The sequence below is a fragment of the Coloeus monedula genome, assembly GCF_965178545.1.
Source record: "Coloeus monedula genome assembly, chromosome: 6".
NCBI classification, from domain to species: domain Eukaryota; kingdom Metazoa; phylum Chordata; class Aves; order Passeriformes; family Corvidae; genus Coloeus; species Coloeus monedula.
Window position 1 is genome coordinate 17,158,935 of NC_138786.1, and position 12,824 is coordinate 17,171,758.

A 12,824-nucleotide genomic window follows, 5' to 3' on the forward strand; every position below is an offset into this window, starting at 1 on the left:
AGGGGATATAAATACTTACTGCTTCTGGGCCTGATCAATCCGGTTTCTGAGGGTGACAATCTGCAAACAACATATATGACCAGGGTTTTTAGAGACAAAGAAACCTTGTTCCCTCAAGGAGAGGGGAGTTTTACCTGCTGAAGTGCTCAAAACAGGTGCCTGTAGTAGGAATTAGTACTTCCTGTGAAATAAAATCTCACCCGTGGTTGAAGGAGAGAAATGTTACTTCTTGGTAATAAATCTGCAAGCCACCTTCACATGTCAAGGGACAGAAGAGCTAGAATTTTATAACCCTTACTAGAAGAGTTTCTACACATTGAAATTAATCTCCTTTGAACTCACTTGTCAAACTGCAGGCAGGTGAACCTGAATGAGTGTCACCTTGGCCATCTGGAAAGCTCTTGGATGGCTCCAGCACTTGCATGTGTCAATCTCACCTTCTCACTCTTCACTTACTCCTATATATCAGGAAGTGTGTAAGCCCACAGGTCTTCAGTGGTCTTTGGATGGGGACCTCAAGAATGGAAGATGGGTATCACATCCTCCTGGAGTACCTTCTGCTGGCTGGCAGAGTAGGAGGCGAGGAGCTTGTAGCATTCACCTCTTTCCCAGCCACTCATTTAATAAGAGAAGATGACCTGATGCATAGGAAAGCAAACACCTACCTTGCACAGGATAAACACCTTCTAGCCTTAGTAACTCAGTTTGGTCTTTAGGCCTGGACTTGCTACTGAAATCGTGGGAGTCAGGTACTGGAAAAGCCTACAAAACACTAGGGTGTGATAGAGGGCCCTCTTTTGCCCCTTCATCTTCTCATTTGTAACTGAGTCAGGGTTCTGCTTAGTTTTCCTGGACTAAAGAAATGTCCTTGCCAAGATGTATGCTTTGCTTCTGCTTTTGGTGCAATTCAAAATTCTGCACTGACTCTGCCGGTCCAAGAACTGATGGCCCAAATTTTGAATATTTAAAGTTGCACCTGACATTCCCAGCGTGCAAAAAAAGAAAAACAGAAGTCATACATTCTGGTTGTCCCAAGAACTGGTAATTCCTGGCTCACATCTTTCCATGGCAAACAGAAACAAAATAAGAGACTGAAACATTACCAGGAACAGGACAACACAAGCAAGGAAAGATCAACAGATCACTTGCTTTTGTACTTACTCGTGGAAGTTTTAGTATTTGTCACAGAAGTTTAAATTGCTTTTTTCCAACCAAGTATTTTCCCCAAGTGTGGAGGAGAACCAGTTGTCTTCAGTGTGACCCAAGCACTTAAGACTTACCTTCAGTCATAACCTTATGATTGTGACTATGACACTCACTCCAATGAAGCACCAAAGAGCAACAGACACTAGAGCTAAAGAATGGCTCTACTTCTGTGTGTCCCACTTCCTTCCTTTATCTCTCCCTTGCATCCTTGCTTGTGTCTCCTTCATTCTCTTTCCTATTTTCACTTACCTTTCTCCTCAATTTGTTCCTGCTATCATCTTCCCTTAATTCTTCCACTTTCCCCATCTTAGCTGTGCATTTTCCTTCTGCTTTGTTCATTCTTTGTACTTTCTCTCCTTGGTTTTCATCAGCAGGCACCCACCTCTTTGTTTATGCAGAGATCTCACTACCATAACACGTACCCTTCCCTTGGCACTGCCTTATTTCCTGTTTTTCCACACCTACTTGATCTGTTATCCTTAAGCCAGCCCTCTCCAGTATTTTGAATCTTGTGCCACGAGGTGGAGAAGCTTCCCAAACCCCATACTATTCTCTATATGCTGTAGTCCAGGGTATTACATGTGTCCCTAAGCTTTTGCATATATCCCAGGTGCATCAGCGTGATGCCCCCATGCACATAATACCCGTTTTTGAGTACAGAGTTTTGGACAGGAAATTATTTTAGGGTGCTCTCAGTAGATTGCATGCTCATTTCTTTAACCAAATCCCTGTTGGACTCTTGACTCTTTTCCTAAATTACCACTTTATATCTTTTCAGAGAATGGAAAGGGAGAGAAAAAGGAAGTGGATGGAGAGACACAAGATCCATTTTTCTCTTTTCTCTCTGCACTTGGAGCCAAGTGCCAGCTCTCATCTGGCACCTGGCTCTGACCATGCGGCAGGCTCATGCATTTGGTAGCCTTTGCTGCTGTTGTTACACAGGCAAGTTCATTGTACTTACAACTTGGAAAGCTCCTGCAGCCTGCAACGCATTGTTAAAATCTAAGAGAGATTGAGATAGTTACGTTGGTGTTGCTCACTCCCTGCCAGCATGTGTCTGTGTGATTGGGAATTAAAAGGAGAGCGAGACAGAGAGAGACCCAGTAGGATTTCTCAGCCACTAAAACCTAACGTGGGTGAGTGTAGCCCTGTCCAGTGACCGTGTGAAGGAAACATGTCCACTTTCTGTTACCATGTGACACTTCAGTCAGATGGTCCTGTCTGGAGACAGTTTTCAGTGACTCCAGAGAGCTCAATCCACGGGTAATCTGTCTGGGATGGAATAAACTTACAACGTTCAAGTTTGAAATCAAAGATGGATCTAAAAATATTACTTTGCAATGGAGGTACATGAAATGAGAGTTACTGTATTTTCAGGCCACAGTTACCTATAGATAAACAAGAATGAACAATGTTTCAGGAGAGGGCAGGGAGTCCATTTCCCATTGGGATTGCCTTTCCATGGGGCACTGAAAACCTTAAAAGTGTTCTATTCAATTTTAGCCTAAAATGTGAAATCCAGTTCAAGTATGTATGGTAGGGGAATGCAGTTCCAAGCATCTTGCTGCTTAAGTATTGCAAAGGGTCGTTGGAGACCCAAATAATGTCACAACATGACTTTTGCCTGAGGAATCAGAGAGATTTTTACATTTTGGACCCTGTGCCACTAGCAAGATGGCCTCTCAACTCACCTCATATTTTTTCCTCTTGATCTGCTCTGTAAAGTCATACTTTTCAGTCTCCAGCTGATATAACCAGTCCCACAGCTCCTTAGCTTTGTCCCTGTGTGTTTATGCAGAAAGGAAGGCGGAAGAAACACATGACATCAGATATTTTCCATGGTTTTCACATCACTAATAATGAATTTTATTTAATGCTGTTCACACATCTTCCTGCAAACCCTTTCTGTTCCCTGAAAGCTACTCATCATTTTCAAGGTCACATTTTTCTCGGCCTCTCACCTTCAAACCTTTTAGACTTGCAGTCTTGCATGTGTCACACATTAACATAATTCCTCTAATTTTCCCCCTAACTCTTAATGAAAGATAAGACTCCAGTGGAATCAGACAAGAAGGAAGGAGGACTCTGAAGGTCACCCAGATAAGCAGAGCAGTTGCCATTGTGCAATCTCATCTGTGTCAGGGCTGAGGTGAGCCAACTTCATCTTTCAATCATGTGTAAACTCCAACATGTGCAGTCCAGACTATCATCTGATGACTTCTCTGCACTAGAGCACTTAGCTTCCAAACCTCCAGCCTTCATGGAGATCCATATTCATACCTTAGCAGCATTAACCCACCCCTGGGAATGCTACAGATACCAGTCTGTAAGATTGTTCAGCTAATCCCAGAGCTTGTCCTGGAAATGACTAATCCTAGTTAGCAGGAGAGGCTAACAGAGCTATGCCAGGAGCACAACTAGAGGGCTACCAAACCATTTCAGCACTTGCCTACATTCCCATCTCTCCTCCATTCTCCAGGTTAAGCAAAGGCACAACTTATAAGTCTCCCATGATGAATTTCAAGGAAGACCCCCTCCTCTACCTCATTTTATCACCAGAGAAGGCTCCAGGACAGTAAAACCAAATATCAGTAGATTACATGCCATAAATTAGGATAAACATGTTACCTCAGCTTGTCTTCATTAAGGTGGTCAATGTTCAGGGGCTTGCGCCTCTCTGCCAGGACCTTCTTCTTCGTCTCTCTAGCTGTTTGCTTCTTTCCTCTTTTCTGGTCAGCCTATTTTCAGAATAACAATTAACATCAGATTGCAGAAATTAAGCCTGAATTAAGTGATTTCAGTGACAGAGCAAGTAAGACAAGCTGCTGGGGATCCAGAAGAAGGAAAGCTGGGCAGTTTTCTCTTGTAACGAAGACTGTTCCCAGTCAACCCCAGGGTTTAATGTTCTCATATTTCTTTCATTGATCCATGATTTTTACCTTAGCCAAATAACTGCTGTATGTTGCACCCATGGAGGACAGAGCCTTCTTCTTCTTCAGATCATCCTCAGCTTTTCTCTTGGCATCTTCTTCCTCTCTCCGTGCCTTTTCCTCCTGTGGAGGGAAAAACACAGAACAGGTTACTCTAGGGGAGAGTCCCAGTTTCCCCAGCAGCCAGTGCCAGGAATGTGACCAGAGAAGTACAGTGATGAGAATTAGCAACTCCTGTTTTCTGCCCTTGCTTTAAGAGGGTGGTCATTTCATCTTCAGACTGAGGCAGGCAGAACCAGTAGGTTTTTTCTGTCTCTAGAGAATCTCTCTGGTTTGATGCAGAGACAAGGAGAGGGAAGGAAAGACACTTACCGCAAGCCTTGCCTGACGCTCCTTCTCCTTCTCAGCCCGGATTCTCTGCTGCTCTGCTCTTTCAGCTCTGCGCTTCTCCTGCAGGGAGCAGTAGCAGAGGCATTGGACCATCATCATGGCTTTACCTGCCTCCACTGTTACGCCCCACTACCAAGAGCTTTGTTTCATAGAGTGTGAGTCACCTTCTCTCTTTCTAGAACATGCAGAAGGGTCTCTTGTACAACTCTCAGATATAAAACAAGGGGCTAAGAGAGGGGACAGATGGGGGAGAAGCCATTTGATGATGACTTGAGCAGTCACTTCTGTAGGTGGCAGCACAGCTTTCTGTCAAAGTCTGACAGTGGACTAATGGTTTCAGCTTCTCATCTACAGGTGATCTCTCAATCTAGTACAGGGAAACAGCAGTACACGGACTTACAATCCTCTCCTTGAGAGCAACCAGCTCTTCCTCCTCCTTTCTTCTGGCTTCAAAGTGGCTGTCAATCAAGGCCTGCAGTTCGATCAGGTCTTTGTTCTGCCTTTTCTTTTGGATGTCCTAGAAGAGCAGAAAAATGCATTAAGTGCATATTGTTCTAGTATTATGTCCTGGACATTCCCAGCACCCTGCATACACAGAGAAACAGAAGTAGAAAGTGTCTGTAGATTTCCATGGAAATCTATGGATTATCTTAAATGGCTCTTGGCAATCAGACACTCATTCAGGCAACAGTCAGGAGCCTAGAAGTGTAAAGAATCCAAATCTCCCATTTCCCTACACCGTATTTTATCCCTGGCTTTGCTTACACGCTTCTCATACACTTTGCTGCCTCCTCTTTGCTTTGTAATACAAATCTTACCTAGAAAATATTCTTGCATTTTGGGCAAAGCAAATATTTCTGTGGAGGTTTTCAACACCAGAATTTATTCATTTCTCTAGCCACTTTCTAGGAAAGTGTTTGGGACTCTACTTACTATTGTAATTTTAGCTAGTGTTTCTAAGCAACCGATGAGGGCCTGCAATTTTCAAGCTTGCAACAATGGGACAGAGGATCTGAGGTCCCTAAAACACTTACTTTCTCCTCCTTATATTAGCTTCAAAGATTCAAGGAGACAAACAAAAAAAAAGAAATATATGATTTTAGCTTAGTGACATTATCAGTGAATACATTCAGACAGTTTCAGGGAGCAGAGAGTAACCTTTTGCTGAAATCAAGTTGCAAATCAACCATACTTTTGTCTTTGACTTTACCCTCAGCAATATCCAATACAGGAGGAGTTATGTGGGTTTGAACTCATGTCTATTATCAGGTACAAAGGACAAACAAAGTCTCAGGAATACTTACATCAAAATCTACTTTCTCACCCTCTGGTATTTTAGGAGCAGTTAGTCTGCAGAGAGTCAAAAGCAAAACAAAAAGAAAAGAAAAATAAAGGATTTTCATCTGAAAGAATATGTAGCTTTTTAAATAGCCCATCGTGCCCTGCCCTCAGGAACCACGCTGACAAGGAGGAGTGTTGGTGGAGATAGAGAGGGGTGAAAGAGTACATCTGCAGAAAACAACTCCAGGAAAGTACTAAGGACCCCTGTCCTTCCTGGAAGCTCATGCAGGGCAGGGAGTTACCCCTAAAACCCCTTTTTATTCCCAAAGCCTATGGTCGTCCCCTACCACATGGAAAGATGTTGGTCTGTGAGTCTGTCTGTGCAGGGCTATACCCTCTATCCTGGGCAGCTGGCAGAGTGGGAAGGGAAGGTGCTGGGGCCCAGAGGCAGAAGGTCCATGGCAAACCTTAGTAAAGCTCGACTGAGCCCAGCCCAACATTTGCCACCTTTCCCACTGTCAGTGATCCTGGATGGAAAGGGCAGTTTCCCAGCCATGGCCTCCTAGAGAGGATTTCCTGTTGAGCTGCCTATATTTTGGGGTACTGTGAGACCTCTGCATCTCAGGCAGTCCACGAGTTGTCTGATTCTACCAGGAACAGGTCTTAAGGCCAGGCCAGTAACAGCTGCTAAGGCATCCTCTGAAGGAAGCAGACATCCTGGAAAGGTGTGCAGGAACAAACAGATGGATGTTGCATAAGGGAGAGTTGAATAAAGGCTTCTAGTGGCCATTTGCCCAACAGGGAATCTAAGGGCTTCTGCTAGATCAGGAAAAGGATCCCAGGGTTTTGAAACCCTTCCAGTCATACTTACTTTATTCTGGGCTTCTCCTCTGTATTTGGAAGGATGTAGCAAAACAGGAAGGGAAAAAGAGGAAGAAAGTTAAAACAACAGAGATCACGCCAGCTGCTAAAGTAAAAGGAGGGAAGGGAAATTTAATCTTAGGGGAAACATCCAGAGACACTGGTTAGATCTCAAGCACTTCCAAAAGAAATACACACACTCACACACCCTTTTTGCTTGCAATGAATCTGTTTTTACTCTCGAAACAGAATTTGGCATAAAATAATCAAGAGACTGTATAAAAGTCCCAAACGTAGCATCTGGGAAGCAGTGGCTTTGTGTAAATGCAAAATTGTTTTTCTCAAACCATCCTGACCAAAGCTCTAAGGAGGCCAGCTGGGCTGGAGGGTAGAAGAAAATGATGCCTTTTTCAATCAGCACTTTTTTTGTTAAAGGTAAATTGAATTCACAGTATCATATCTCAGTGATAATTAGGCTTCAGCAGTTTTGTTCAAATGCCTCACATGGAGGCCAGGAGGGGAAAACCTTTATGACACACATTTTCTCCAGGTTCATTGGCTTCCAAGACACGTTAGGGCACATGTCACTGAGCTACCTTGGTGCCATGGGGAAGATGCTTATTCTTCTGCACTGTGTGGTGCTCCTCAAACCCAGCTTGGAAAGGCCATCCTCTCTTAGCAAGCATCCTCTCCTGCTGAGGTACATGCAAAATTTCCACGGGCATTAATGGGAATGATCTTTTCATTTCCAGGAGAGGCAAAATGCCCTGATAGGCAGGCTAAACCATCACAGAGACTGCCAACCTGGGCCCTCTAGCAGTCAGAACTGTTCTTTTGCAACAAGTGACCTTTCCCTGGCTCTTGGACATGTGCTGGTCTTATGAGTTACTTGCTTAACATTCGTGCTTGTGGTCAAGTCCCCTCCTTACTATTCTTTTAAAACTTAAGCTATTAACTCCAGCGTAATGCCAGCGAGTTCAGTGCTGTTACTCTCACAAATAGAAATAAATTAAACCTGTGTGTTTATTCTGGCCCATTCTCTCAGAGCCCCAGGTTGACTTTCATAACCACACACTACATTTGAACTTTCAGGGATGCCGATGGATTCTGCGGTACAAGACTCTCCCTGGGTTGGCTCAGTGGGAGGAACTGAGGTTAAAAACCTCACAGCCTACGGAATCTGGTTAAAAAAAATTGTAAAGTAAAAGTAAAAATAACCTTTTCAGTAGTGGGTGCAGCCCTGTTATCAGGTTCATAATATAGAAAGATATTATATTTTTTCAATGCTTATTTGCATCCAGCGGTTTTGGGATTGATGGTGAAAATTTAGAATAGCAAATAGAAAAAAATAGGAAAAAATAAAATGAAATATTATAAGAGGGAAAAATAGCAAAAAACTTACACTGGAAAAAGATTTATTGAGGCAATCAGATGTAAAGGTGTTGGATAACAAAAAATTGAAAGAGTGGTTGGAAATGGATTATTGATATAATCAAGAGGAAAGATGTGAGAGATATGTAAAAGAAACCAGAAACCAACATTTCCTTTTTCTCACTCTTTCCCATACAAATTTCATTAATGACATTTTAGGGGGTAGACTTTTCTCATTAACTGCAAGAACACTGCCTGCCAAAACATATCTCAGTTGAGGCCTCTAGATGCCAGAGCAATGCTAAGAAAATAAACAGCATGTAATTACAAATGTGTTTTAGACTGCTCCACTATAAAGGAAGTCCCAAATCACTCCTGAAGAAAAATACTATTAGCCAACAGTGTGCTTCCGTATTTCTCCAGTTGTATTTTTATTTGTTTTGCTTTTCAAATAGCCAGTGAGCTTTTTAACATGTTAGCTTAAATTGCCTTTTACCTGGAGAGAGGAAAAGTGATTAACCAGTCTATCAGGTGTGTTATACATACAGGATTCCCTTTCTTCATGACATACCCAGATAATTTTGACAGACATTCCTGTTTGGCTTAAATCTACCAGTTAGTAACATTTCAAAGAGAGGGGGGGGGGGAAAAAGAGTAGACAGGAAATGACTGGTTTTGTTTGTTGACCTTGGTTGCCAGGATCGACACCTGTCTGTCAATAACTGAGTGAATTTGGTTTCAGCTGCCAACAAATCAGCACTCCAACAAACAATTGTAAAAATAAAAAGAAAAATTAAGGTTAGTTGTTCTTGAAATAAGAAACTGTAGTTAGAGTTCTTAAAGGTACCTCCAGAAAACCAGAAAAAGGGGTATTTTTTAAAAAAATAAACAGTAAAAAAATCTATCCTCTGCAGTGCATGACCCAGCCTTTGTTCATATTGTATGAACCAAAAGCAGCCCAGGGATAGGATTTATTTTGAAATGCCCCTTCTTTCATGACACCAAGTCAAGGAACTGGGCCAAAATTTGTTGACAAGCAGGAATTGTCATAGCAAATTCCTGTTCCTAGGGTGGATTTTGACTGTGAACCATGGGGCTGAGACAAAATCCCCACACACAACCCTGCCAAAAGATGGCAAGAGACACTGCAAATCCAAGTTCACTGCCCTGGTGATTAGAGAGTCTGAGTTTCTGGTTTCTGAAAGGCTTAGCACAGAGAGAGAATACACCACCGAAATACCACCACCCTTGCTTTCTCCTGCCCAATCTATGAGATATTCACATGGTGATCTCCTTCTCTGGGAATCCATCTTAACTGCCTTTATTTCACTCAGAAATCCCTAAATGCCCTCCCCCTTAATCCCACTTCTCAGAAGCAACATGTCTTACTCACACTGTGTCCTTGGGAAAAAAAGAAAATCAATATGCTATTAAAAATAAAAGAAAAGAATGGGGAAAAGAAAGACAGAGAGAGGCTCAGGAAGGTCCTCAGGGTATTTCCCTAAATTAAAAAAGAAGCCTGAAAAGTGAGCAAGAAAATTAAAACAAAAGAACAACAACCAAAAAAAAAATCTACAAAAGCAAAATTAAACAAGGAAACACATAAAATGCAGGGTGTTTTCAAGACATTGGGCTTTGTCTTTTGAAGCAGCTGCCTGGGTGTTCTAGGGACTGGGGCAGTCAGGAAGAACCCAGTTACTTCAACAGCTTCTAAAACTCCATGAGAACATTTCTATACATTTAAACTGGGTGAGGAGGGGGCTAAGTTATCTTATACAAGAGCAACACTGATCCTGCACACATTTAGATTTGGTCCTTTCAAATGAGTCTTGTCCCTACCTGTGTGCTGCAGCACCCACTCAACCACGTATTACAACCAGGCTGTATTTAGCTCCACCCATCTGAATAAATTTATTCACATATTTAATATTTAGCACAATTTTAAGTGCATGGCTTAATCAGAAGTTTATAGATTCAGGCCTGGAGCCCATGACCTTCTAAGGCTGACTGAGGGATGCATGGCTATGCAGGGCTCAGCTCCATTTTCAAATATGCCACTACGATTTAAGAGATTCTTTCCTGATTTTTTGGGGGGATAGAGATGCTTTGCTGATGAGAGCTATGATACAACAGATTCTGGCTAAAAGACAAGTCCAGAGCAAGCTTCTAGAGCTTCATTTTCACCATCTACTATACTAATGAGGATGTAGAGGCTTCTCAATACACTAATGACTCCCCAAGGGTGATTGGATATGCATAGTGATTCTTTGCAGCAGAGATGCTTTGGCCCAGTTCCTGAGTTTAAAATAAAGTGAGGAACAAAAACAGACACATAAAAGAGAGTGAGATGTTAGAAGGATGACTTTGTTGTCCTAAGAAAACACTGAGCTACCATCATTGTATTCGCCTTCTTCATTGGCCATAGGTTGAAGGACAAAAGAAAAAGAGAAGAAGCACAGTAGTCAATCCACAATTGGCACTGTTCTAAGAGCACCTGTCCCCACTCCCTCCCTGTTATGCTGGGAACCTTGGACTCTCCAGAGATGGAACAAGAAGAAAAAACACCTTTTTGGTGATTTGATGTGGCTGATACACAGCCCTTTCTCCATGTTCATCGAAATCCATCTAGAGAGATCATTTCCCTCCCATACTCTCTTTTCTCTTGAACAATGTCAGTGTTTTTGACAGTTTCCCCAGCACTGAAAGAGAAAAAGGATGAGGGCCTGTAGGTTCATAACATACCTTCCTCATGAGCTTCCTCTGCTGGTGTCATGGTGCAAGCAGTGATAGAAGGACAGGAAATAGGAAAGAAAAAACAGAACAGTTATTTAAAGCTCTTGGAATCCTGAGAAAGAGACCAGGGAATGCATGAAGGGGGAAAAAAATAAAGGAATTAGTGAACTAAAGCAGCGAGAAAAGGTATCTGGAGAGACTGTCAGGCCTTAAAAATTCTGTAATGTTAAAGTAGCAGTAAGCATGAAGGTTAAAGGAGAAGAGAGCTGCAAATTATCATTGTGGTTAATATTTGTTTCTCTTGTTTTCTTCTCTTCTACCAGCCCAGGACTCCTGTTCTCTCCCTCTCTCACACACAGACACACTTTCATGTTGCACCTAGGTGGAGTAACCAGAAGTTGTGTCACATACCTGGCTCATGAACTTCAGGTGTGAAGTGTCATGGAACAAGTTGCGATGGAAAACAAGAGAATGAGAACAAAAAATCTGTTATTTCACACACCAAAAGAGCTTTTGAGCCAATGGGGAGGAGGGGCAGAGAGGAAAAGGAGAGGCAAGAATGAAGTTAAGAAGTAAACAGGTAAAATATTTACATTTGAAATAACACATAAAGAGAAGTCACAGAACAGGAAAGGTGAAAGAGGCAGATTTATGATAATAGTGCAGTGCTTAAAAAACACTTCTAATCATCATATAATATAAAGCACAACCTGACAGCACAGTGTACCAAACTTTACTTTGACTGGAAATATGCACATGAACATAGCCAGCACTCTCAGAGCACTATTGGACCCATCCTTTAATACAGCAGTATTTCAGCCATTTGAAATAAACACAGTGTGGTTCAGAAACCTGCTGAAATACCTGCCATAACTCATCATCAACGTTCAGCTAACTTCCAAAGAAGCTCAGTTCCCTTCTAGATCTATGGCTCAGGCCATTTTCTTCCTTGAAGACAACTTTGATGTCTATATAAATGTACTGCTGCTCTTCAAATCCATTTGCAATGTAAAATTACAAATGGATTACTTCAGAGGAAGAAAAGGTTCATTAGAAGTCTGTGCAGGTCTACATGTCATTCTTCTGGGTTTTGCCAAAGCGAGACTAGGTCAGCAATGTGAATTTGCAGGGCAGATTTTGCTTTTCAGCCATACACACACACCGCCAAATATTTTGCAAAGCAGGCATAAAAAACCCATAATCTCTCATGGTGTTTATATTCCCCATGTGGAATCAATGGGGCAAATTCCACCCTGAAATCTGAAATAAATCCTTCCCTATAGGAAGAAACATTCATTCTCGTTTCACAGGGCAGAATTTACACATTCCACAAGGAGACTTTTTGCTGAGATACCCCTTCACAATAGAATATGTGTGTTCCCCCAGTTTCTAGTGAAATTGTCATGCAAGGAGTAAGTCTCCTCCTCCTTACTGCTGATTACACTTTACTGAGAAAAAATATTAAACTAAAATAGAACCACCCCAAAGGCATGCAAGTTATAATCCATCCTTAACTGATAGGTTGTTATCCCCTATCACCTTTTATTCACTTTATTCACACACACCATCCCAGCAGACAGACACCAGGGAGTTTAGAAGTTAAATCACATACCTGGAGGGGGGGCTTCATTTAGTAGGATGTGTCAGGGGAAAAACACAGGAAAGGAAGATAAAAGAATTAGAAATAAGTTATTCAGGAAGGGATCACCTCAAACTTTGGTAAGACTGGGTTGAAGAAGTATAATTTGCAGACCAAGTTATAGGGATAAACTGTTAATAAGAGTGGAAAATGAGTGTAATTACAATGGGGTATGAAGTAGATAGGGAGGAGATGCCATAGAAACAATAGGTAAAGGGAATTTGAATGTTGATGATTTGCAACAGTTTAAATCATGCAAATTTATAAACCATGGGCGAGTGTAGTAACACTGGTGATCCTTAAATCTGAAAGAAAACACACCCAATTTGAGAGTTTTACAAGCATTTAGTGTTATCTAGGTTTCAGCTGCCGTTTTAGCTGTCAGAGCTGCATGAGGATGTGAGAATTACTGA

The 12,824-nt window shown here is 41.9% G+C and overlaps 1 protein-coding gene across 1 annotated transcript in view; it reads right to left on the minus strand.

Moving 5' to 3' along the window:
• TNNT3 (troponin T3, fast skeletal type) overlaps positions 1–12,824 on the minus strand; it is a gene marked incomplete at its 5' end in the record, with an annotated part of 31,029 nt that overhangs the window by 2,842 nt on the left and 15,363 nt on the right. The window contains 9 exon segments of the mRNA XM_082284171.1: positions 2,168–2,208; positions 2,898–2,988; positions 3,835–3,944; positions 4,146–4,259; positions 4,509–4,586; positions 4,927–5,043; positions 5,831–5,876; positions 6,679–6,697; positions 10,782–10,802. Coding sequence (XP_082140297.1) covers positions 2,168–2,208; positions 2,898–2,988; positions 3,835–3,944; positions 4,146–4,259; positions 4,509–4,586; positions 4,927–5,043; positions 5,831–5,876; positions 6,679–6,697; positions 10,782–10,802 — 637 coding nt within the window.